Source organism: Streptopelia decaocto (assembly GCF_964273445.1).
Source record: "Streptopelia decaocto genome assembly, chromosome: 1".
Classification (NCBI taxonomy): Eukaryota; Metazoa; Chordata; class Aves; order Columbiformes; family Columbidae; genus Streptopelia; species Streptopelia decaocto.
This window is the reverse complement of record NC_138663.1, coordinates 99,876,274-99,899,136: the sequence shown is the minus strand read 5'-3', so window position 1 is coordinate 99,899,136 and position 22,863 is coordinate 99,876,274. Positions and strand designations below refer to the sequence as shown.

Sequence of the window (22,863 nt, the reverse complement as noted above, 5' to 3'; positions counted from 1 at the left end):
TTTCAATGTCTCCTTGGGAAATAATTTATCAAGACTTAACTCACTTCAAGGCATTGAAAAAATTAACTGACCAGCTAATATGTTGAAAAAATTAACTGAGCAGCTAATAAATAGACTCTAACCTGATTTTTAATTCTTCAGGAAAAAATATGTTTTCAAACCCAGCATTTTTATGTTCCTTCAGTAAAATTTGTCTACCCAGGACACAGCTTTCTGCATTTGTTAGTTCTTGAATATGACCACAACCTATGGAGTTAATTATTAACAACAAATACAGAATTTTATATATATGCACATATATATCATGTCTCTAAGATTGTTAATGGCAATGTCTGTTGTTAGGCAGGCTGAATCACTGAGGGATACCATGAGAAGCTTCTTACCACCCAGTTCTTCCTCTCCTTTCCCCAGACTGTATCACTAGGTCACAATCAATCAAAGCTTTGTCTTAAATGCTTACACTACTATACCTGGAGCAGTCCTACCATTTAAACTGTCAGTAAAAAGATACTGAGGTACTGCAGTTTAGCAAGATACTTTTCATCACTTCCTGGCCAATAACAGCTCATGAGTGCTCTCTTAGCCTGACCAAGTTCTGAAGTAAAATATTTAGCTTATGATCTAGAGGAGGTTAAACTATCAGCAGAGAATCATCATGCTCATGGTGAAGGTTGTTTAAACTAACAAGTGGCCTCTTGTAAATTGGGTCAATTTTCCTCCAGATGCCTATTTTTAACCTGTATTGTTTAATTAGCCTAGTTTATTTGATGACCATAAAACCAGTTGCATAAATACTACAGACAGGGAAGGAAACTGGACTCTTTGAAAAAGTAGCTAGAGTTGGCAGGAAAGACACTAAAAAAGGCTATCTGACACTGAAATTATAATCTAAATTTAAAGATGTCACATGTATGCAGTTGATGAATTATGACTTCTTAAACATCGGTCACTTTTACTCCTATGACCATTAACCTAATATAAAAATTTCCGTAGTAGTCTAGACCAAGGGTCCATCCAAACAGGTTTTCTGTTCTTGTCCGTGGCTAAAACAAAATCCAAAGGTACATAAGAAGAGAGCAAGCATGTAGCTTGTGCAGATTATTGTCCCAACTTCAGACAATTTATAAGTCATGTGATTTCCTGAGCCCAATGTGATTTTATTATATTTATTCACTTATGATACATTTCTCTTCCACTATAATACCCAGTGTCCCATCAGGGTCACATAAATTTAGGGCATCTGAAATACCCCGGGTTATGGTGTTCCAGAGTTTTAAATGCTTGTTCTATGAAAAAACACGTATTTTAATTTGCTTTGAAGCCACTTGTTCCAGCTTCATTTGGATACTTAGTCTTACATTGGAGATGCAGAAGAGAGTGAAGCTCTGTTCGCCCTGTCTATATGCACATGATTTTGTAGATATTTAACCTGGTTTTACTCTGTTCTTTTTCCCATAGACTCAATGGTCTTAAACTGCAGATTTAGAAACTGCATATTCATGCCATTAACTTTATGAGTAACAGTTCAGCAAAGCAACATCCTGATATGGCATGCCAGGATGCATGCCATGAAAGTCCAGCTTTGGAACTTGGTGGAGCATTGGCCATGTGTGCAAACCCACCTGTATGGCTTTTGCCTAGGGTATGAGACAGAAGGGAGCAAGCGCATCTCTGCGTCATTCCCCGTGTGGAGTTAGGGGTAAGCTGGGTCTGTACCTTGACTGTGGAACTGGGAGGGACTCTCAGATTACCTACCCTCAGTGTAGCCTCCCCACCTAAATTAATGTCCAGACCTATTAAAGTTACACAGATGGCTAATGATACAATACCTAGTGACGGTTTCAATAGATGTATAACCATAGTGAGCCTTGGACTTGTTTGTTTGTTCATTTTTCATGGAATTCAGGTTTTGGGATGCTTAGATTCCTTTGAAAATCTGGCTATGAGGGAGTAATGTAGGAAGCTTCTATTCAGGCTACAAGCAGCTATTGTGAGACTTGGAGCCTACAAGAGACAGATTTCCATGTAACAGAAAACCAGAATGATACACTGTTGAACTCACTTTGTATAGGATGTTGTGTGTGGGAAAAGGAGTGAGGGTAGAGGTAATCTGCCTTAGACATGATCCCAAACTTAAATCCCTCAACATAAACATCTTTAAACTTTGAGGCTTCCTAGATCTAGATATGGACACGAATAATGTGGCACAGGCCTGTCTTTAAATTACACAGTAATTGTTAATATCATTTTTGGAAAGGCTTGTCATTGCATTATACAAAGAATGTGTTCTATAGAAAGAAAGTTTGTTTTAAATGGCATGATGTGAGAAACAAAATCTTTGTGATTTAAACAATAACTGCTTATATTGCATCTAAGAGCAGGAAACAGTATAGTTTGCCTTGTTAGGAAGTGTTTATTGAATTAAGTTTAAATGTCAACTGAGGCTTTCAGTGTTTATTTTAGTCATACTACTTGAATAGGTGATTATTAAAAAGTTAATTTTCTCAGATGTGTCATTAATACCCTCAATTTCATAACCAAATATTTTTGGGTTTTTTTTCTTCTTGCCTTTTTTTTATACCACTGGGTGAATCAGTGCACAGGCAGCTAAAGAGCCAGAGCTGGTTTAATGTCATTTTTTTAAGAGAACCTACCTAAAATGACTGAGACAGAACACATTGACAACATAGTCATTACAGAGAAAAGAGGAGTGCAGAGAGGCTTGCTATGCATTAGCTCATCGGTGCAGCATTTTATCATTAATTGAGGATAAATTGTGTTTACCTTTGTATCCTAAGGCTGATAACTCATTTTGCATTTGCTCAACCACCATGAGTAAAATAACACTTGTTATTCTATCATTTCTTGTCCTATCACATTGGCAAGAAATGCCATGATTCAGAGAGGCATGGAATGGCATGTGAATCAATAGGTGAATAAATAGATGTTATGATCAAGTACTGACTGAGATAAAGTTCTGTATCTCTTCAGTACACTGAAGTATTCCTTCCCAAACTGTTCTTCAGTCATGCTGATATTACAATGCAACAAATGACATGCAGATCACTTCATACTAATTGTGTCTTCAAAACTGAAGCAACTAGTAGTAAATAACACTGCTTCATTTATTCACTTGGATTTTGCCCATATTTAAGCCTCCCCTGCATTTTTGTCACAACCTCTCCAGCAACTGAGTTTTAGCAGAAAATGTGTTTATGGAAACATGAGTATCGTAGAACTCTCTGTTGACATGGAGAATAACTGTGGCCTGATAAACAGATGAGCACAATCACGAGAGAGCAGAGAACACTTCATTATATTGTATCTCAACTATTTGCATAATAGTTCTTGGTGTGGAAATACAGGCGGGTTATGCTGCAGAGCAAACACTGCAGCTCATCCTGCCAGAACAGTGGGTTGGAAGCAGCGCTGTGTTGCATTAGATCTGCAGCAGTAAAGGTGAATCAGGGGCTGCATACTGGGAGAAGATAGGGCAGGAACATTACAGGAAGCCTTTGACTTGTACACATCTTCGGGCACTTATGAAACAGTAAAATATTTTTCTTCATGCAAGACATCATACAATCATACATTTCACCATTTACCATAGTTACTGTTACATTCACCATAGCATGGCTATGAGAAAAATCATTTTTGTCCTGGATAGTGTGCTGTTTGATGCACAATTTATACAGAGCTCCCCAAAATCATACTATAACTTGGCTGTAGAAACAATTAATGAAGCTTGTAGATACTGAGACATGACCTTCATGTGCCCTGAGCTGATTCTGCTCTGTGCTGTGATATTAAATATAAAATCTTTACCCCTTTCTATAGCCTATTTTTAGAGCAGTAATGCTGCGAGACACATGATCCAGAAAGGAAATTACTTAATTTTGCTGTATTTCCTTCTTCCTATTAGTGTAAGACAATCAAAGACATATTCAAGACCATCTTTTAACTATAGCTTATACGGTCATTAGTGTCTTGATCTTTGTGAGTACTAAAATTTCTGGCCTGATGCATTAGCTACTCTTAACTATAGAAGTCAACACGACTGTTCATATGTTTAAGTACATTGTTGAATCAGGGCCAGAGTGCTCTGAAGCTTGTAAGATCAACCTTGCAATATGAGAAGAAAAACAAAAACCATGTGGCCAATCACAAATAATTATTGCATTTTGCTGTATGAAATATCAGGTTAACGATATATAATTATTTCAAAGGCTTAGCTACATGCAGAACAAATAGTTTCAGTAATTTTCTTACTGAATAACTTCACAGTCTCCTTATGGCATTCTGTTTGAAGAAAGGTTAGGTTTGAATGAGGACAACAGGTTTACGTATGGCTAATTATCTTCCAAACTTTGATAACACCTTTTGACATACAGCTAGCATATTAATTATATGTATCTATTTTGGAGTGAATCAGTTTGCTGAGGTAACTTGGCAAAAACTACAGAACACCATTCACATACTCGTTTGACATATGCTTGTTATTTATATTAAATTGATACTATTGTACTGCCAGGTAAAGGTTTTCATATAAATATGTGTTATTTTATAATCTTTACTTTTTTACCACATTTTATTCTGATAGAAAAATCTATCAGATGCTGCTTGTTAATTACTTCAAATCCTGTCATGATACAGAAATCAGCTTGATGTTACTTACTGTTTTGATGCAACCATTTTTATTGTAATTAAACCTTAATTTGAGCTGCTTTTGTTGAACAAGTCTGCTCTGAAATCTTGTTTTCCAGCAAATACCGTCTGATTTTTCTTCCTAATGAGTTCTTGTAATATGGTTGCCTGCATAACAGTTTTGTCGCAGCCAGCATTAATCGGCATTTTTATACCGAATTGTAGACATCTATCATCCAACAACCATCCATCAAACAATAATATAAGACTATAGAGCTGAAATATTTTTACAGGGTGGACCATTATCATTATCACCACTCAACAGGGGTGGGACAGAGATAAGGAGACATGAAGTGCTTTGCCTGAAGACCTTCAGCAAACCAGGGAGAGAACTAGACCCATTACTCAGAACAGTCTGCTGTAATTTATGTGCTGTGGATCATAGGAATGCAAAGAAATACATACGTCTTAAATCTGTTTACCTGGTCTCATGTAGTAATAGTAGGTTGTTGTCGTTCGTTAGCATTGGGTTGTGTGAACAAACTTCACTGCTGTTCCTGCCCATGCTGTGCCAGGTTTGTAGCTACAAAGCAGACTTCATTTCCTCATGGTTGTCAAGTTGGCACCCTTTTGCAACAATAAATGTGATATAAAGCAGAAAAAAGTATTTGAAGGAAAGAAAGATGCTGTCTGCAGTTACATGGTAGAAAAAAAGAAACCACATTAGATTAAACTATTCACATGGCTGGCAGTAATGGAAATGTACAGCAGAACAGAAATGTGGAAAAAGTTGGCAAAGGTGAGGAAAAGATATTACTTTTTTATTTAGCTTATTAGTTTATTTTCAATAAACTGAAGAACTATTTAAATCAGAAACTCCAGCTATGAAAAGTTGCACAGTTACCTGGCTTTGTACTGGGTGATTTTTCTGAATGGGTCTCGAGTTTCAAATTCTGTGGGGAGATTATGAGATTTAGCAAATGTAGAATGTGGGTCTAGGGTATTCCTATTAACCGTCATGCAGCTATGACTTCACATATGTTGCAGTATTTTAAACAAAACTTTTCAATCTAAGATGCTTCAATTGTGCATATGAACCTGAACTTTCCGAAGTGGCAAGCAGATATATTTGACATTGGCATTAATGGGATTCTGAGCTGCTTTTACAGCTTAAAGCTACAGAACGAATGTGCATTTCCCCCTTAAAAAGTCTGGAATATATTTACTTATTTTAATTGAAATGGAACTAAAGAGTTTAGGTTGGGGAGGCGGAGAAAGAAGATAAATCTGGCCAAGAACACCTTCATAAACACAACAGATAGATATCTTTGTGGAGATACTCATATGGAATTAAAGGCTTTTTTGGGTGAAACATTGAAAGGAGGGAATCAAAACAGAAATCTTTTCAACACACTTCAGAGCATGCCCTGATCAATATATTTCTAGTTAGAGCTTTAAGATTTCCGTCCAACATACCCTTGCATAGCCTTCTCCAGTAAAACAGCTAAGCATATATGGAATTTTAAGAACATGCTCATGTGATGTCTGTGATAGGAATATTTTCTTAAGACTAGGAACTCATTTTATACTTCAGAAAATGTAGTCTAAAATTCATAACCAAAATAATTACCATTAGGTTTCAGTTTATTTGGGAGGATTATTTTTCTGCAACTGTCTGAAACATCAAGAAATCTTTAGCTTGAGCACCTGAAGGTCGTATCTATGACAGTTACTTTACAGCGATTTTTTAAGTAATAAGTATTTTTTTCTGGTTTGCTTTTTTTTGCTTTTTTTTTTTCTTCTTTTTAAATAAGCTTAGGAATAAAAGTAATTGTTTGAATAAGCTGTCTGCTGTAACAGTCCTTTAAGGAGTTTACTTAAATGATTATTATGTTGACTAATTTCACAAGCTTAGAGCTGCTCAATTGAGTGCTAGTGCTTGGCATCTCCTTCAAGTTCAGTGTTTCTATGCAAATATTTTGAGTTCTGGGAAGGATGAATGCTTACTGTTTGTGCAAGAATCAGTCTTTTTAGTGTTAAATGGTATACATTCTAAACATGAGAACAATGAAGTTTAAAGCTTTATAAAGAGTTATAATTCGAAGTACAGAATCAGGAATACTCCAAGCTATTAAGGTGGAGATTACCACACAGTATCACAGTGTTTGGGATTGGAAGGGACCTCAAAAGATCATCTAGTCCAATCCCCCTGCTGGAGCAGAAACACCTAGATGAGGTTACACAGGAACATGTCCAGGCGGGTTTTGAATGTCTCCAGAGAAGGAGACTCCACAACCCCCCTGGGCAGCCTGTTCCAGTGCTCTGTCACCCTTACTGAGAAGAAGTTTTTTCTCAAATTTAAGTGGAACCTCTTGTGGTCCAGCTTGATCCCATTACCCTTTGTCTTATCATTGTTTGCCACCGAGAAGAGCCTGGCTCCATCCTCGTGGCACTCACCCTTTATATATTTATAAACATTAATAAGGTCACCCCTCAGTCTCCTCTTCTCCAAACTAAAGAGACCCAGCTCCCTCAGCCTCTCCTCATCAGGGAGATGCTCCACTCCCTTAATCATCTTTGTTGCCCTACGCTGGACCCTCTCCAGCAGTTCCCTGTCCTTCTTGAACTGAGGGGCCCAGAACTGGACACAATATTCTAGATGGGGTCTCACCAGGGCGGAGAAGAGGGGAAGGAGGACCTCTCTCGATCTACTAACCACCCCCCTTCTAATACACCGGAGGATGCCATTGGCCTTCTTGGCCACAAGGGCACAGTGCAGGCTCATGGTCATCCTGTTGTCCACCAGGACCCCCAGGTCCCTTTCCCCTACACTGCTTTCTAATATGTAATTTCTCAACCTATACTGGAACCTGGGGTTGTTCCTGCCCAGATGCAGGACTCTACACTTGCCCTTGTTAAATTTCATTAGGTTATTCCCCGCCCAACTCTCCAGCCTGTCCAGGTCCTGCTGGATGGCAGCACAGCCTTCTGGCGTGTCAGCCACTCCTCCCAGCTTAGTGTCATCAGCAAACTTGCTGATAGTACACTCTATTCCCTCATCCAAATCTTTAATGAATATATTGAATAGTATTGGCCCCAGTACTGACCCCTGAGGCACTCCACTAGATACTGGCTTTCAACTGGACTCCGCACCATTGACTACCACTCTCTGGCTTCTCTCCCTAAGCCAGTTTGCAACCCACCTCACTACTCTATTGTCTAGACCACACCTCCTCAACTTAGCTGTGAGGATGCTGTGGGAGACTGTGTCAAAGGCTTTACTGAAGTCAAGGTAGACCACATCCACTGCTCTGCCATCATCCATCCACCTTTTTACATTCTCATAAAAGGCTATGAGGTTGGTCAAGCATGACTTACCCTTGGTAAAGCCATGCTGACTGCCCCTAATAACCCTCTTATCCTTGATATGCCTTGAGATGGCACCAAGGATAAGCTGTTCCATTACTTTCCCAGGGACAGAGGTGAGGCTGACCGGTCTATAATCACCCGGGTCCTCCTTCTTGCCCTTTTTGAAGACTGGAGTGACATATGCTTTCCTCCAGTCCTCAGGCACCTCTCCCATTTCCCAAGACTTGGCAAAGATGATGGAGAGCGGTCTAGCAATGACCTCAGCCAGCTCCCTCAGCACCCGCGGATGCATCCCATCTGGACCCATGGATTTATGAATGTCCAGACTATTTAATTGCTCCCTAACCCAGTCCTCATCGACTAAATCAAACTCCTCCATTGACCTGGCTTCATCCGGGGTCTCAGGGGTACAGGGCTCCCCAGGACAGCCTCCGGCAGAGTAGACAGAGACAAAGAAGGCATTCAGTAATTCTGCCTTCTCTGTATCTTCTGCCACCAGGGCACCCACCCCATTCATCAGTGGGCCTACATTGCCTCTGGTATTAGTTTTATCTGCTATGTATTTGAAAAAGTTCTTTTTGCTGTCCTTGACCCCTCTCGCCAGCTGTAATTCTAAGGAGGCCTTGGCTATCCTAGCTGCCTTCCTACATCCTCTAACAGCAGCCTTATATTCCTCCCCATTTCTTTATTTTTAAATGAGAGGGAACAATCACAAGGCAGCAAATGATTTCTTTACAGATTTATTTTGGGAAAAAAAAAAAAAAGTATGTCCAGAGAAATCACACAAATATTTAGCATACATGTTGTTATGAAGATAGCTGCTGCAAAAAATCTATTTCAAGGAGCTTCTAATCAGTCTTTTTACCAGAATACTGTTCAAGCTAGTTTCAGACACTACTTATTTTCTCTTTAGTTAACAATCCTTCCCTTCTACATCCAAATTGCTCATAGCAGTCTAATGTCCGATCAGCCCTTAAGGCATCAAAGTTGTTTTCCCTCCTGACACCCACAGTCAGGCACTTGGCATTAGTGCCTATGTCATACGAAGCTAATTAATACTAACAGATGTAATTTTGCATCCGCTGTATAATGATAGAGAACTAAATCCAGCAAAAATGACAGGATGTATGTGCACTACCTGATGAGTTTTTCTTCTTTTGTCTAATTCTATATTGCCCTTTGGTTTGCTTCCTAATGCAATCAGTATTAGACAAGAAGCTAGAAGAGCTGGAAATTGGTTGAAAGCTTTTACTATTGACACCGCGGCAAGTTTTGTCATTGCTTTAAGTGGGAGCAAACTCAAGCCTTTTGTATTACTCCTAAGAGTCAAGACTATAATTTTATTTGCACGGATACTGAACAGGTCTTATGATATATTCTGAAAGGAGAAAGCTCAGGGATTTACAGTCATTTTCACACGTCTTCAGGCACAGATTTCTCAGGCGGTGCCAAGCAGCAGTATTGCATTGCTCTGACAACATAAGCAGTCACAGGCAGTTGGCACAAAGTCATTTGCAGGATGTTTAGAAGTAGCACCCTTGAGGGTTTTTTTAAATGCTCAATTTAAATGCTTGATTTTTTTTAATGTAAGCAGTATATGCTTACAAATCTGAAAATGCAACTTCACTATTTCTAAAGTCATCTCCGTCATCTGATATGAGGTTTAAATTATGTGAGTGTAAAATATTTTCTCCATTCTGTCAAAGGGTGCTTAGGAACAATTGAGGAACTACCAGCTCTACAATACTTAAAACTCCTTCTATTTTTATCCAGAGAAACCAGAAAAGTTGCAATGGTGAAAGCATAATTATAATGTATGTCTTTTCCTCTCTTTTTATGTCGTTTAGATACCAGCATAAATCAATTCCAAGTCCACTGGTTACTGGAGTCCTGTGCACACAATGACACCAAAGGACTTGGGAAAGTAACTGAGCTGACTTATGTAAGTCTCCATTCAGCCTTCTCCTTGACTCCGAATAGCTTCTAAGCAGCAAGAGAAAGAATGGTTCTGTAGCATAATACAGTATGTTTTATACCATGTTTCATAGATAAGTGTTTCTTTTTTATGTTCCTCTTCAGCAAAAGATAAAAATGAAGCATTTGGAGTGGTTTGGGATTTCATATCATGTATTCTTTTTTGTCAGTGTTATTCAGAAAACAAGAGCAGGCAAACTTCTTAGCTATGTACTTATACATTTCTACAGCATATAGAATAGGGATCTTTATCTCTAATTAGCCCTGTAGGACTCTAGCACACTGCAGATAATGAAAAATAGCAATAGTCATTAATAAACTAGGTTTTCTTTTAGACAGGCAGGTGGGTTTCACAACCCTGAGGAGAGCAATAGAATGAGAAAGGACCATAGGTGAAAAATACTAGACATAGACGTACTGAAAGTTGGACAGATATCAAAGAAGGAGAAAAGCTCTATGTAAGTCTATGTCAGCTCAAATAAAATTGTAGTGGCAGTTCTTCGTACTCAATTCGTTGGCAATCTAGTGTCATCCATTTCTGTAACACGTTATTTGAACAACACAGTAATGTGATTGGTGCATCACAATTGATTTAGTGGGTTAGGGAGAATGGAAGAAATTGCAATTCACCTTTCCTTTTTCCCCTGACCTATACTACTGGATCAATTCAGTGGAGTAAATGGCATGTAAAAGTAGAGTAAATCAAAAGACATCATTTCTTATACAGAAGGCTGTTAACTTGTAAGAGTTACTGCTTCATAGGGTCGACAAAGCAAATGTTAGAGGTGAATAAAAAAAATGGTTGTGACATAATTTTATGATCAGCCCCAGTATTTCAAGTTATGCACATTGAAGACAGGAGAAAGTTAACATTTAAGAAGATTATTTCCACTAGATGTCAGGAAAGACTCTTTGTAGCTCTGCCCAAACGCATTGTGGGATTAGTTCATTTATTTCCTCTCAGTCATCTTATGGTAATTGGTCCAATCTACTTTGGGAAACTGTTTCTTTTGAGGAAGAAAATAATTACAAGCAAACAGAAGAAGGTTGATGCTACAAAAGGTTTGGTACTGGATATAAGTCAAGGTGGATAAAGGCCTTACGTTTCCAGTGTTGAGTATTTATGCCCTCTCACGATAAATAAAAGTACTCCTATCACAGTTTTAAGCAGGAGTCAAGCCTTTTAGAGCACTCTCCCAGCAGGTGAAAGGCAAGGACTCAAGTCCATTCTCAGCCGTCGATAATGGTCTTCCAGATGAAGGTTAGACTAATCCAGTTTGGGATCAGAAAAAAGAGGGAATTATGCAGAAGAGCACTGGAAATTAGTGATTCTGAAGGGAAGTGCAGATCTAAAGGCAGTGAGAGACTTTTAACCTTAGCCATTAAGGTATTACTGGACATTTTCCTAGGGGGAAAAAAAAATCTCATGTGTGATTTGTGCAAAAGCTTTCAGGCTGTGATTTTCGAAAGCACTGTAGACAACAGTAAGAATTTAGCAGGACACTTACATCTGTATAGTTTTCTTCTCTGGTCATTGTCTTTAAACAGATAATTGTGTTTTTTAGTTCATCCGTGGAGCTTTTCTTCCTAATAAGAAGGTATAAGTAGTTAATGTAATAAAGCAGAAAAAATGGAACCATAATGCCATGCTGGACTTTGAACGTGCTTTTAAAAAGTTAAATGTAGATAAAGCCTGTCATTTGCAGCAGCTTAACTCAGCTTTCTTACATTTATTTAATTCGATTAGCATTTACATCCTCACATTGCTGCCCCCATTGCCATCATGTCAGAGAGACTGTTCTAAATGTTAGGACCCAGTTGCTTTGATGCAGCGTGGTGAAGGAGCTCTGCAGAACTGAAGGATGTATCCAAATACCATGCCAATGTATTTTGCTACTGAAAATAATCATAACATAGGCAGCGTTTGCTTTGTTGTCTGAGTAACAGCCATGTCAGCATGTGTTAAGCATATCAGGAAAATATTTTATTGGAGAAAACTTTTCATCTTCTGCCCACCTTCTTTTTCTTTTTTTTTTTTTTCTTTCTAGAGGTTTATTTGCAGCATGAGATCTGTTTGTTTGTTTGTTTTCTAGGAAAACTACATGATTCTGAAGGACCTGTCATTTTCATGCAAATACAAAGTAACAGTTTTGCCTGCAAAATCTAAAAGCCGTTTTAAGGCTGAGAGTATTTTCTTTGTTACCCCACCTTGCTCTGCATTTAAAGAAAAAAGCCACAAGCACATTAACTGTCCTGCTGAAGGAGGTAAGGCGTGATCTGGAGAAACAGCCAAATAGATCAAATGCATTTATAGTCACCAAAATGGTCTTTAATAGTAATTCTAAAATGGGAAATGAAAGATGCCAAACAAATAAAAATATGACTAATGCTTATGTGAAAAATCTGCTAAAATACAGAGCAGTGTAGATTTTGGATACCACATTACTGTTCTGTCAATTAGGTGATCATTTCAGTGGACTGTTTATAAACATATGATGACATTTGTTATTACACAGTTATTTTTGTAAAGAGGAGCAGTTTGCCAGTTATATTTGTTATAATGACAGATGATAACCGTAAACATAATTGCGCTGGCATGACCCATCTTCTGACTGTTCTGGTACTGGTGAAAGTTGCATTTTCAGTTTGATTTTTTTTAGGTTAATTCTGCTCCCAAGTAAAGGCACTCTTATACCTTTTAGTGTTGCCCTGATGGTAGGTATAGCTGGAGGCTTATAGGAGATTGCAGAATGTTGGAGGTATTGGCTGGTGAGGACCTCTGGGGTCAGCTAGGCCAGCCGCCTATTTGGAACAGGGCTGCTGTCAGCACTAGGTGAGGTCAGCCATGGCTTTGCACAGCCATGTCTGGAAATCTCTCTCTTCAGCTAGAGAGTGGCCCTTTCACTTTGAGTCCCTACTGTCCCCAAGGGTACTCGTGTGCTTTGTGGGTCACCTCAGAGTCCTGCTGGCCACCATTGCCACTTCCTGACTGCCCCTCCTGGCAGTTCCCAGCATTACAACCATATTCCTGGGAAACGGCAACGCAGTCGTGTTTCCCCTAATTGGAGTGTCCCTGTTAACTTGCACTACAGTTTTAGAGCATGAATTTTACCTTTTACCTGCATCATGGGGTTCTGTGCTCTCCTGTGGGTTTTCTTGTGGTCCCAAAATTGAAAAGCGGAGCTCAGGTGTTATGAGACACAGAGCACCAGCAGAATGGTTGCCAGTGAATGAGACACTTATGCCTTTACGTGCCATAGTCTTTACTTTCTGTCACCTACAGCTGACAGGATTTTATTTGAAGTTTAAATTTGGCACAAAATTCTCTTGGAATATATCAAAGGTAGGCTTTGGCTAACACTGCAAATGTGGTGGCAGAAAGCTGGCAGGATCCTGGGTAACACCAGAAAGAGAGCTCTGTCTGACCTTGATTTGTGGAACTAAATGAACGTTATTGAACGTTATCTCTCAAAGTTTAGCTTCTCTTTTTGCTTTCCGAATTTGTAGTGCCAGTTCTACCCAAAGTGTTGGCCAAACCCGAGAATCTCTCTGCGTCTTTCATTGTCCAGGAAGGTAACATCACTGGTCATTTTTCCTGGAAGATATCTAAGGCAGACCTTCACCAGCCCATGACAGGGTTTCAAGTCACTTGGGCAGAAGTAACCACAGAGAGCCGGCAGAACAGCTTACCCAACAGCATCATTTCACAGTCGCAGATACTGCCAGCAGTAAGTTGTTTGGTACTTTTTTTTTTCACTAGCAGCTTCATAATTCTGTGCGTATGTGGCCTATTTTTAATGTTTAGTGATGATGCAGATGTCACACATAGCGTTCTCTAGCTCTGCAGGCAAGTTGGAGGAGAAAGTGCTTAATTTTTCCTGCTTGCTGGAGAAACAGAGCACAGCTACTCTTCCTGATGACACATCAAACATTTTAATGTTCACGATCGTCAGATTAGCAACCACAATCTGAGAAGTGCCTGAAGGAAGGAAAAGATCATCTGTGTGACAATAGATAGTTTTTATTTTCTTTTTGTTTTCTTCATTTTGGTGGTTACTATAGCTTTGCTAATATTTTGTGTTCAAGTTGATGGATTTAAGAGAATTTTCTCTTCCTTTGGGTTACTCATTGCTTTAAGAAGAGTAAAAATCACTTCCTGCTTTGCCAGTACCCAAGGTTTTCTGACAGATATGTAATTTAAAGAAGAACTAGACTTCATTGTTTATTGAAAGTGTGAGAATTAACAATTTGAATTCTTCACCCGTTTTGCTTTAAGATAGATAGCCTTTGGTATTTCAGTTCGTCCTCTGGCAGAGGCAAGTGAAGAGCACTTCATTCAGACTCTCTTGCCAGATCCACCAAAGTCAATAAAAAGGCTTAAGCAGCTGGCCATGATCCAAAGTCAGCTAACAACTGGGAGTATTGCCATTCACTTCAGGGAAGTCAATCAAGGAGACTGTGTCTAGAGCAGAGTTGGCTGAAAATCTTTTCTCAACATTTGTTTCATCAAAGAATGTATAAAATATTGTGTGGCATGTATCTTACATTGAATGCATTTTCCATAAATCCAAGGCAAGGTTCTCGACATTCTATCTTAATTCCTAACAGACTGGCATAAGCCCAGGGCACTCGTGTTTCCAAGCCTGTTATTCTGGGGGAGGGCAACAAAGTTCACCATGGATGCTCTGAAACTATGGGGCAAGCTACCATGCAGTGTGCGAAGCTGTTTAGTTATAGCTTAATACAAACTTGATGTGATCTGCGCCAGTTCACTCAAAGCTTGACCCAGAGTCTGGAGCAGAAACACAATGCGGATTCAGCCTTGGTCTCTTCAGCAAGTCATGTTGCAAGATTACCTGAAGTTGTTACTCAGGCACAGACCTCTGGCTGCAAACAGCCACCTTAGCACAGTGATAAGCAAAGTTACAGACCATGAGGTGTTACTTTTCCTTTCAGTTTTCATTTCTTTTTTAGGAACAGGCATATGTTTTGTTCAGAATTTCTATTCCTTCTTTTAAGCTTTTGGTCCAGTTAGGTCTGAAAAAAAATATATATTTAAAACACTCCTTTTCATTGTGTTATGTTTTAATTTTTTTATCTTTGTTTTCCTTCTTTTTTCACTATTGTAGAGCCTGGAGATTCCTTTTATTTAATTGTCTATCGCTGTATATGTTTCACCGTCTATTTGTGGCAAGAAAACTTTGGTTTGAGCTGAAACAGTATCTCCTACCTCTCAGAAACCACCAGAATGTAGGGTATTTTATGGTGATGATCCTTAACTCATTCTCGTTGGTAGCCTCTGATAAAAATTCAGTATTTACACAATGGGGTCTGAAACCCCGAGGTCCCAACTGCTGTAGGAGCACATGAATGGGCAGAGTGAACGTATGAGTGCGATGTGTACTCACTCCTCTCTGGCTCCTACCAGCAATGTCTATTAACAGCAGCCTCATCTTGAATATGTGCTAATTTGGCAGTAAAATTACACATTTCCTCCCACCTTTTCTCTCTCTTTTCCCATTTACTGTCAGCTCTGGCAGTAACAGCAAATTATCAGTTATCCCCACAGCCCACTTAGGTTCCCCCCTATGGCGCTGGGTGCAGTGCCAGCCAGCGCAATTGCCCTGCAAATAAATTCCTGGCTGGCCCAGCCTGTCAGGTCACAGGAGCAAACTGTGCCCGCACTGCCCTGCTGTGCCCTTCCCAGGACTGGTCCTTTTCAACTTGAAATAAGGTGAACTGGGGCTTTTGATTCCTTAATGCTCCTCCATCTTTAGTCAGATATATTGCCATTTGGAAGCATTTTTAAACTTACTCCGTAATTATTTTACATAGGCGTAAGTGACCATGCAAGCTATGGAGCAGTGAAAATTGAGGCCATCCTGCCAAAAATGGGATTAAGAACAGAAGGGCAGATTCTCATGGTGTAATTGGGACAAATATGCCAAAATCTGTGTACCCACACTTCTTTTCACTAGCTGCAGCAGGGGGCCAGACCTGCAAATTGCCCTGAATTAATTTACCAATTAGTGGAATTCACAACAGGTCCAAAATAAAAACAAGTTATATAATGAACATTTGTTAAAAACAGTGACTAAGAAGTTGAAATTTTATTATTTTTTTTTGGTGATGAGCACATCATCTATTTTCAAGAACACTAAGGAACAACTTGGACCTTTTACACATGAAACCATAACATGGTGAAAATGTATGCTCAAAGACAGTGGCCAATAAAAAATCAAAACTAACCCTCTAAACAAAGTGACACACATTAAATGGTTTTAACAAAATTCTGAAGAAATAATTTGTGGATGCTGAGAGTGACAGAACTTGTTTAAACCACCACTTTGTGTGGGTAGATCAGCTATGTTTTATTTTTAGATCTTCTGAGAATTAACACGATTTATTTATTTTTAGGATCATTATGTACTCACCGTGCCAAATCTGAGGCCATCAATGCTTTACCGCTTGGAAGTTCAAGTGCTGACGACTGGTGGGGAAGGACCAGCCACAATAAAATCATTCCGAACACCCGACCTTCCTCCATTTTCACCCCACAGTAAGTAGTATGCTGTTTTGACTTACGGTTACATGTTGCAGGAGTTAAGTCCTCCACATGTAAACAGTTAGCTTGAGTTTTAGAGTCTTTATTGTTTCCAGTAGCATTCCATGAATTTAAGATGCTTGAAAATATTGGGTTTTTTCCCCCTATAACTGACCGTCAGCAATGATGGAAGCAGATGCAGTCTTTATCTCACTCAGTTTCTGTGGTCTGACATTTGCCACGCATTCCACCACAGCTCTTTGGCTTACGCCTGTAGCATCTGAGATTCAAAGATGGTCTGTTCTCCACGTATTACCTCATCCTGGGATTGCTCAGCTTTCGAGATTAGATTTTTCTGGGTGTGTTCAGTCCAGCATGGCTAGAGCCTGATCATATTTCTAAAGCAGCGCAGACTTCTTGATGACCATTTCAAGCATTTCATATGTTTCTGAAAAGTATGGCATAGTGTTGCAATGCTCAACCAGAAATACAATGAATTAGTCCAAGATTCATCTGCTCAAATCCATTTGTCACTAAAGTTGTCTGGACTGAACATGCACATAGTTGTCAGCACAGGCAGTTCACTTACAAGCTGATGGCCTCATGAAGACTTTTTAGTAGGAATAAAAATGGTGTTACATGTTCAGGTTTTGATATGTGCATATTTTCCTCTTCTTTGTTTAGGATCTCATCTGAAGCAACATCATCCACATCACTACAAGCCACCCCCAGAGAAATATTAGACTGTTTCCAGTGATTATACAAATAACTGAGAGAAAAACTGAGCTCCCAAATGGAGGCTAGAAAAAGGCACATCTGTAGGAGCAATGAACGTAGTTTTGCAGTGGAGGTTACCATCCGGTATGATCTGTACCTACGCCTCTGTAGTTTAGCCATGACAAATTGTATTTGCACCAAGACCACGATACAGTAAGTATGATTTCGATACCACCGTTATTCGATAAACTGAAGATCACACCCAACTCCACACCTGTGAGAAGATCAGAAGTGTGCTCATTATAATGTTTTTGTATTTCTGTGTTTATAGTAGATTGAAATGGTGCAGTGTATACAGCTTTTTCTCTTAGTGACTTCAATGTTAATATTTGCAAGGTTGTCCTGAGATATATACATACTTTTGAACACTGTAGGCCATGTTTTCATCAGCAAGTTTAAATGATCTATTTTACTTAAAGCTCTGCCTGTCACCAGTTTAAACCCTAATGTATTTTGCTATTAAAGAAGATATCCGTATGTCTGAAATAAAGACATAAGTAAATAAATACCAGTAGCAGAAATTATAAAACAGTCAGTATTTAATAATTGCAGTATCGCCGCAGAGGAGAATGCTGATACATTTGTATCAACCATCCATTCTGAAATGGTGATGTTTTAGCATGTACATCATCTATTAGCGTAGTTAATAGCTTAAAAATATACGGGCTAGATGTACCATTGTAAAGAAACAACAGACAATTAATTGAACTGTTGAAAATCTATGGAAATTAATACAATTAATTTATAGGGCCTGGAAGAATTAATTTTAAAACCCCACTTATAATTTTTTGGAGTATAATATTTCAAGGTATACTAATATCTTGAAGCACTGATTTTCTAGTTAAAAATCTGATAGTTAACATGAACATTTTAGAAAATCCAATTCTGTGGCACATTTATTATTCAAGTAGCTGTAGAGCTACTTTTTGGCTTAGGCTCTTGGTGCACATATCTCTTTTCGCTGTGGATCGTTTGAACAGAAGGATGGATGTATTGGCTCCATGCTATTTTGCTTACAGAAAGAACGATGTGACAATATTCTGGCATCTGGAAAACATTGGCTTATAATTCATTTGAATGCATTTTTAAGATTTAGACAGAGGTTGCCCTTTTTTAACCATAAGGGAATTCATATTGCCTTATTGCGCAATATAAACTGTCTACAGTAATTTGCTACACAGAGAGACATCCTTTGATAGTAAACAGAAACTGCTTGGATTTATTATGAGGAAAGTAGAAAGTATCTGACAATAAGCACCCCTACAAATACTCATAATCAGCTTCTAATGTTCAGAATATTCAATGTGCTCCTGAATTTTTTGGCACCGTTTCCATTGCTCCCTGAACCATCACATCATGAGGCTAATGTACCTCGAGAGTCCAACTTGACAAGGTGGCCACTTTTTCTACCAGCAGATGCTACAGACTCACCTGTACTTCATATTTGCCTGGGATATTCAGTGAGAGGAGCTCAGACATTAGTGATATTTCCTTCTCTTGATGACAACCTGTTTTGTGGAAAAGCAAATATGAAGACAAAAAACACAAACCTGAAACTGAGGATCAGAGTTACGTTTATCAGAGTAGAGCATTCACAAAATATTACAATATAGTTTGTCTGTTTTGAAGTTTATAGCTTTTTGTTTCACATGGGTTGATACCACAGGGGGTGAAGGAAACTGAGTTAATTTCCCTGCATTTCTACCTTTGCTATTAAAGGGCTCTTTTTTCCATTCTGTTTCTACTTTGATTGTTGTCTTTTTTGATATGCACTCAGTGACCAAGAACTTTTCCAGAAAGTTTCTATTGTTACATGGTTTGGGCCTTTAACACCAGTTTTAAAAAATATTAAAGGCTATGGTGCTTTTAATTCCTTCCTCTATCATTCTGTCATCTCCCCTTTTCCAGAATACATGGGCAAATAAACAGATGAACTCTTCTTCATAAAATCTTTAATATAAAAATCTTTAATATAAAGGTTTTCAATTTGGCAGAAGGCCAGAATCTCAGAGGTTTTTGTCAGGATGGAAATGTTTTGTGTGTACAAGTCTTTACAAAAAACCCAAAATTTGAATTGGACCAGTGTGCAGCACTACTTCAACATTTAGATTGCACAGGGCATAGGTGAGACTATAGTAGCAATCTCTCTGCTGTTTCTGAGAGTAGGAGTCAGTGGGATCAGGGAAAGTAATTACCTCAGGCTGCTCTGAAAAATTCTGTCCAAACCTTTCAATCACAGTCTATTCTAGTTATGCTGGAGCAAATCAGTAGTGACTTGATTAATGTTAATGAAATTATGTTTCATTCATAGTGACATGGTAAAGCATAGAACATGGATGCCGGTCTTTATTACAGTGATGCCAAAGCTAGATAGATAAACTGGAAGTTAGCAGCCCTGAGTGATCATACCCTTAGAACTGGTTGCTGAAATCAATCAAAATAGTTACTGGTTACTGATAGAAGTCTCTTTGAAGCATCCAACTTTTAAAATTAGCAGTGTACTTTTGAAAAGCATGGAGGGCTCTTCCCTTTTCAAGTAGATTCTGGCAATCAAAAAATAAGATTTTAAAGTAGAATTGTATTGAACAAGTGTATTATACAGGGTCCACTAAGATGTAAATTATTTTTCCTTCTACAAATCAGCCTGCCAACCCACCTTTCAAGTCACCCTCCAAATCAAAGACTAAATATACAAGTTTAATAAAGCTCTTGCATGGATGTTAAATTCCCAGCTATGGGTGATTTCCTGATTACTCTTTGAATTTAGTAGTACAGATTTGAAGTTGTTAGTGCCTAATTTATAAAGCCTTGTTTGCTGAATTGTACAGGGTATTGTCCTAATTTACTTGCCTACGTCACGTTAAACATTTAATGCAGCAATAGAGTTGTAATTCACTACTCAATTCACTAGTTAAAGATTTATTTTCTCTAATGATCTTGTGTAATACAGATTTAATATAGATATTGGGATGTTTTTAGATAATCTGCACCTTTACACTAATGTATGATTTGCTATGTACGATTCTGATGGATTTATCAGTTGACTTCAGGATGCTTTTTGTTTATCTCTTACAGGAGAATTATAAGATTATGCCATTTTTTTGCTAACTGCTTTGTGAAGTGATTTTTTTGTCATTGTTCATTGGTGATTTTTGTTTAAGAAGAAAATGGTTCGTTCTTGCTAAATTTTTTTTTACCATTTTTGAGTTGTTTATAAAGCAGGAGAAATTCAAGTAAGACAGAGCTTGTGCTGTATCACCTTGAGTATTCATTAATAACATAGCACATAGACATAGAGATCTCAATTCTGAAATGCTGAACATCCTCAACTTAGTGGCTTCAGAAGGAGCTGAGGACGTGGTATGGAAGTTCTAACACTGACATTAATGTTTTGCATGGTCACACAAGGTCAAAGGAATACTCATTGCTAATGCGAATGGGAATGTGCTGTTGATATTAGCAGAACTGCATAGAAACCTTAACAGTGAGTCAATTTATTCCACAATACTTTCATCTCCATGCTCCCAGCTGGAGGCAGGGAGAGTTTCAGATAAGCAGGCCCTGATTCAGGAAGGTGTGCAGAAGAAGAAACTTCCATATGCACAAAGTCAGTGGGATGGAATAAACCTGTGCAGTTAAGAATGAGCTTTAGTGATATCTCAAATAAAGCATGGATGTCAAAATTTGCCTGAATGCTATCTCAAATCAGGGCCTTATAGGATAAAGTGTGGGATGCAGACAGTTCTAAATTCTGTGTACACCACCATATATTTTTTAATTTTTGTCTTGTGTATATGTAAATGTAGTTGTGATATTGACTTATTTATTAATTCATTTTCTTATACTATGTGCCAAGTATATTCCTACCCTTTTTGAGCAGTACCTGTGAACATCAATTACTAAAAATATTGTTATGCAAACTTGTGCATTGTAACCGGGAATATGATGCTAATAAGCTGTTGCATGTAGTTTAAAATAATGAAGAAAACCCTTTATTTAAAAAATGTAAATGAATATCTGCAGATGTTGATGACTATATAAGGTTTTGCATGCCAAAACTCATTGTTCAGTTGTGGGCATGAAATGTAACGACTGTATTACCTCTGCTGAATATATTCGTAAGGTACAATCTGCAACGTAATTATCAGAGCTCTATATGTAAAATTTTCCTTTTTACTTAATTATATTGTAGTAGAGGTATCAGAACTGCTTCTCTGTTACCCAAATTGGCTGTAGAAATTATGTTCCTATAACACTCATTTAAAGTCAATATTTATTTATGTATGTAATACAAAAAGATTGGTCTTATGTGTCTGTCCTGTTATTTAGAGAAAAAAATACACTTCTTGTAAAAAATAATTTGTAAAAAAATGTAAATGTAAATATAGTCTGATTTCTTTTACTCATTCTTTTCATGTTTAGAATTTGTAAATACTGTTTAGGTAATAAACTATCCTACATCAAAATCTTGATACATTCTTTCCTCCATGCAGAATTTATAGTTTTGTTTTTCTTAAGTTGAAGACATAGAGTCATCTTAAAAAAAAGTAGTGTCACGCCGAGTAGCTTTGCAACATCTACATTTCATTGTGTGGAATTGTTCACAGTGAAGATTTATTCACCCTTTGTAATGCTAACTTGAAAAAGTTAACATGTCGCTGGATCTCTGTGAGTGACCCAGTCCTGCAAGTCAAGATTTTAATGATTGAAAATCATAGTGAAATCTATGTGTACACCAGATTTGGAGTGTTTTCTATCTTAAAGTGCTATATCCCATAACTTAAATTATATAGTGTTAATATATATCATTCTCAGATGCAATATCTTTAGTTTAGGGATGCACCTTTGACTTACTCTTGATTTACCTAATAAACATTTAGATTTTGTTAACTTGAAGATAAACTCCAAAATCTGATGGTTTTACTTTCTCATTAGAATAGCTACTTACATTTTTGGTTTTGGTTTTCGTTTCATATCAATGGATAATATTTAGAAAAGCCCAGGTGGTTAAATTTCTCTACAAGTTAGACTATTTCAATGGTATTTGCCATTATGGTTCAGTAAATCCAGACAAGGATGATATACCACTGTGGATAGGCAAGTTTTGTAGTTCAAAATATCCATTAATTTTTTTCCTTCCATAACTTCAAATAAATGTTTTACTCAGCATTGAATAAAAAGAGACAATGACTGGGTGATATGAGTCATAGGAAATTAAGCAAATTTGCTATTGAATGTTTCGGTTTGGGGTTTTGTGGCTTGTGCTTCTGTACCACTTGGCTTTTGTTCATCTGAAATTGGAATGCACTCAAAAGATTCCATTTTAAAAATGTAAGAAAATGAAAGGTCTTTTACAGTTAACAAGGGAAAAAAAGAAAAAGAAAGAAAGAAAGCAAGCTCTATACTTGTGTTTTCTGATTGCGGGTGTTGCATTGTCATCGTCTGGACATCCGCCAGCCTCCTTGGTGGAGGCCTTGAGCGAAAGCCCTGGCCATGTAGCACCTGGAAGGGCAGAGAAGTCCCTGGGGAGAGCACTGAGACCATAACTTTTGAAA

The 22,863-nt window shown here is 38.0% G+C and overlaps 1 protein-coding gene across 2 annotated transcripts in view; it reads left to right on the top strand.

Moving 5' to 3' along the window:
• Window positions 1–21,774, top strand: part of ANOS1 (anosmin 1) — a 141,133-nt gene extending 119,359 nt beyond the window's left edge. For both annotated transcript variants that reach the window (XM_082051560.1, XM_082051559.1), the window contains 5 exons: window positions 9,861–9,955; window positions 12,081–12,252; window positions 13,495–13,715; window positions 16,405–16,546; window positions 17,216–21,774. In XM_082051560.1, the coding sequence (XP_081907686.1) occupies window positions 9,861–9,955; window positions 12,081–12,252; window positions 13,495–13,715; window positions 16,405–16,546; window positions 17,216–17,274 (689 nt within the window). In that variant the 3' untranslated portion in view covers window positions 17,275–21,774. The remainder of the gene's footprint in view (window positions 1–9,860; window positions 9,956–12,080; window positions 12,253–13,494; window positions 13,716–16,404; window positions 16,547–17,215) is intronic.
• Window positions 21,775–22,863: the final 1,089 nt, after the last annotated feature.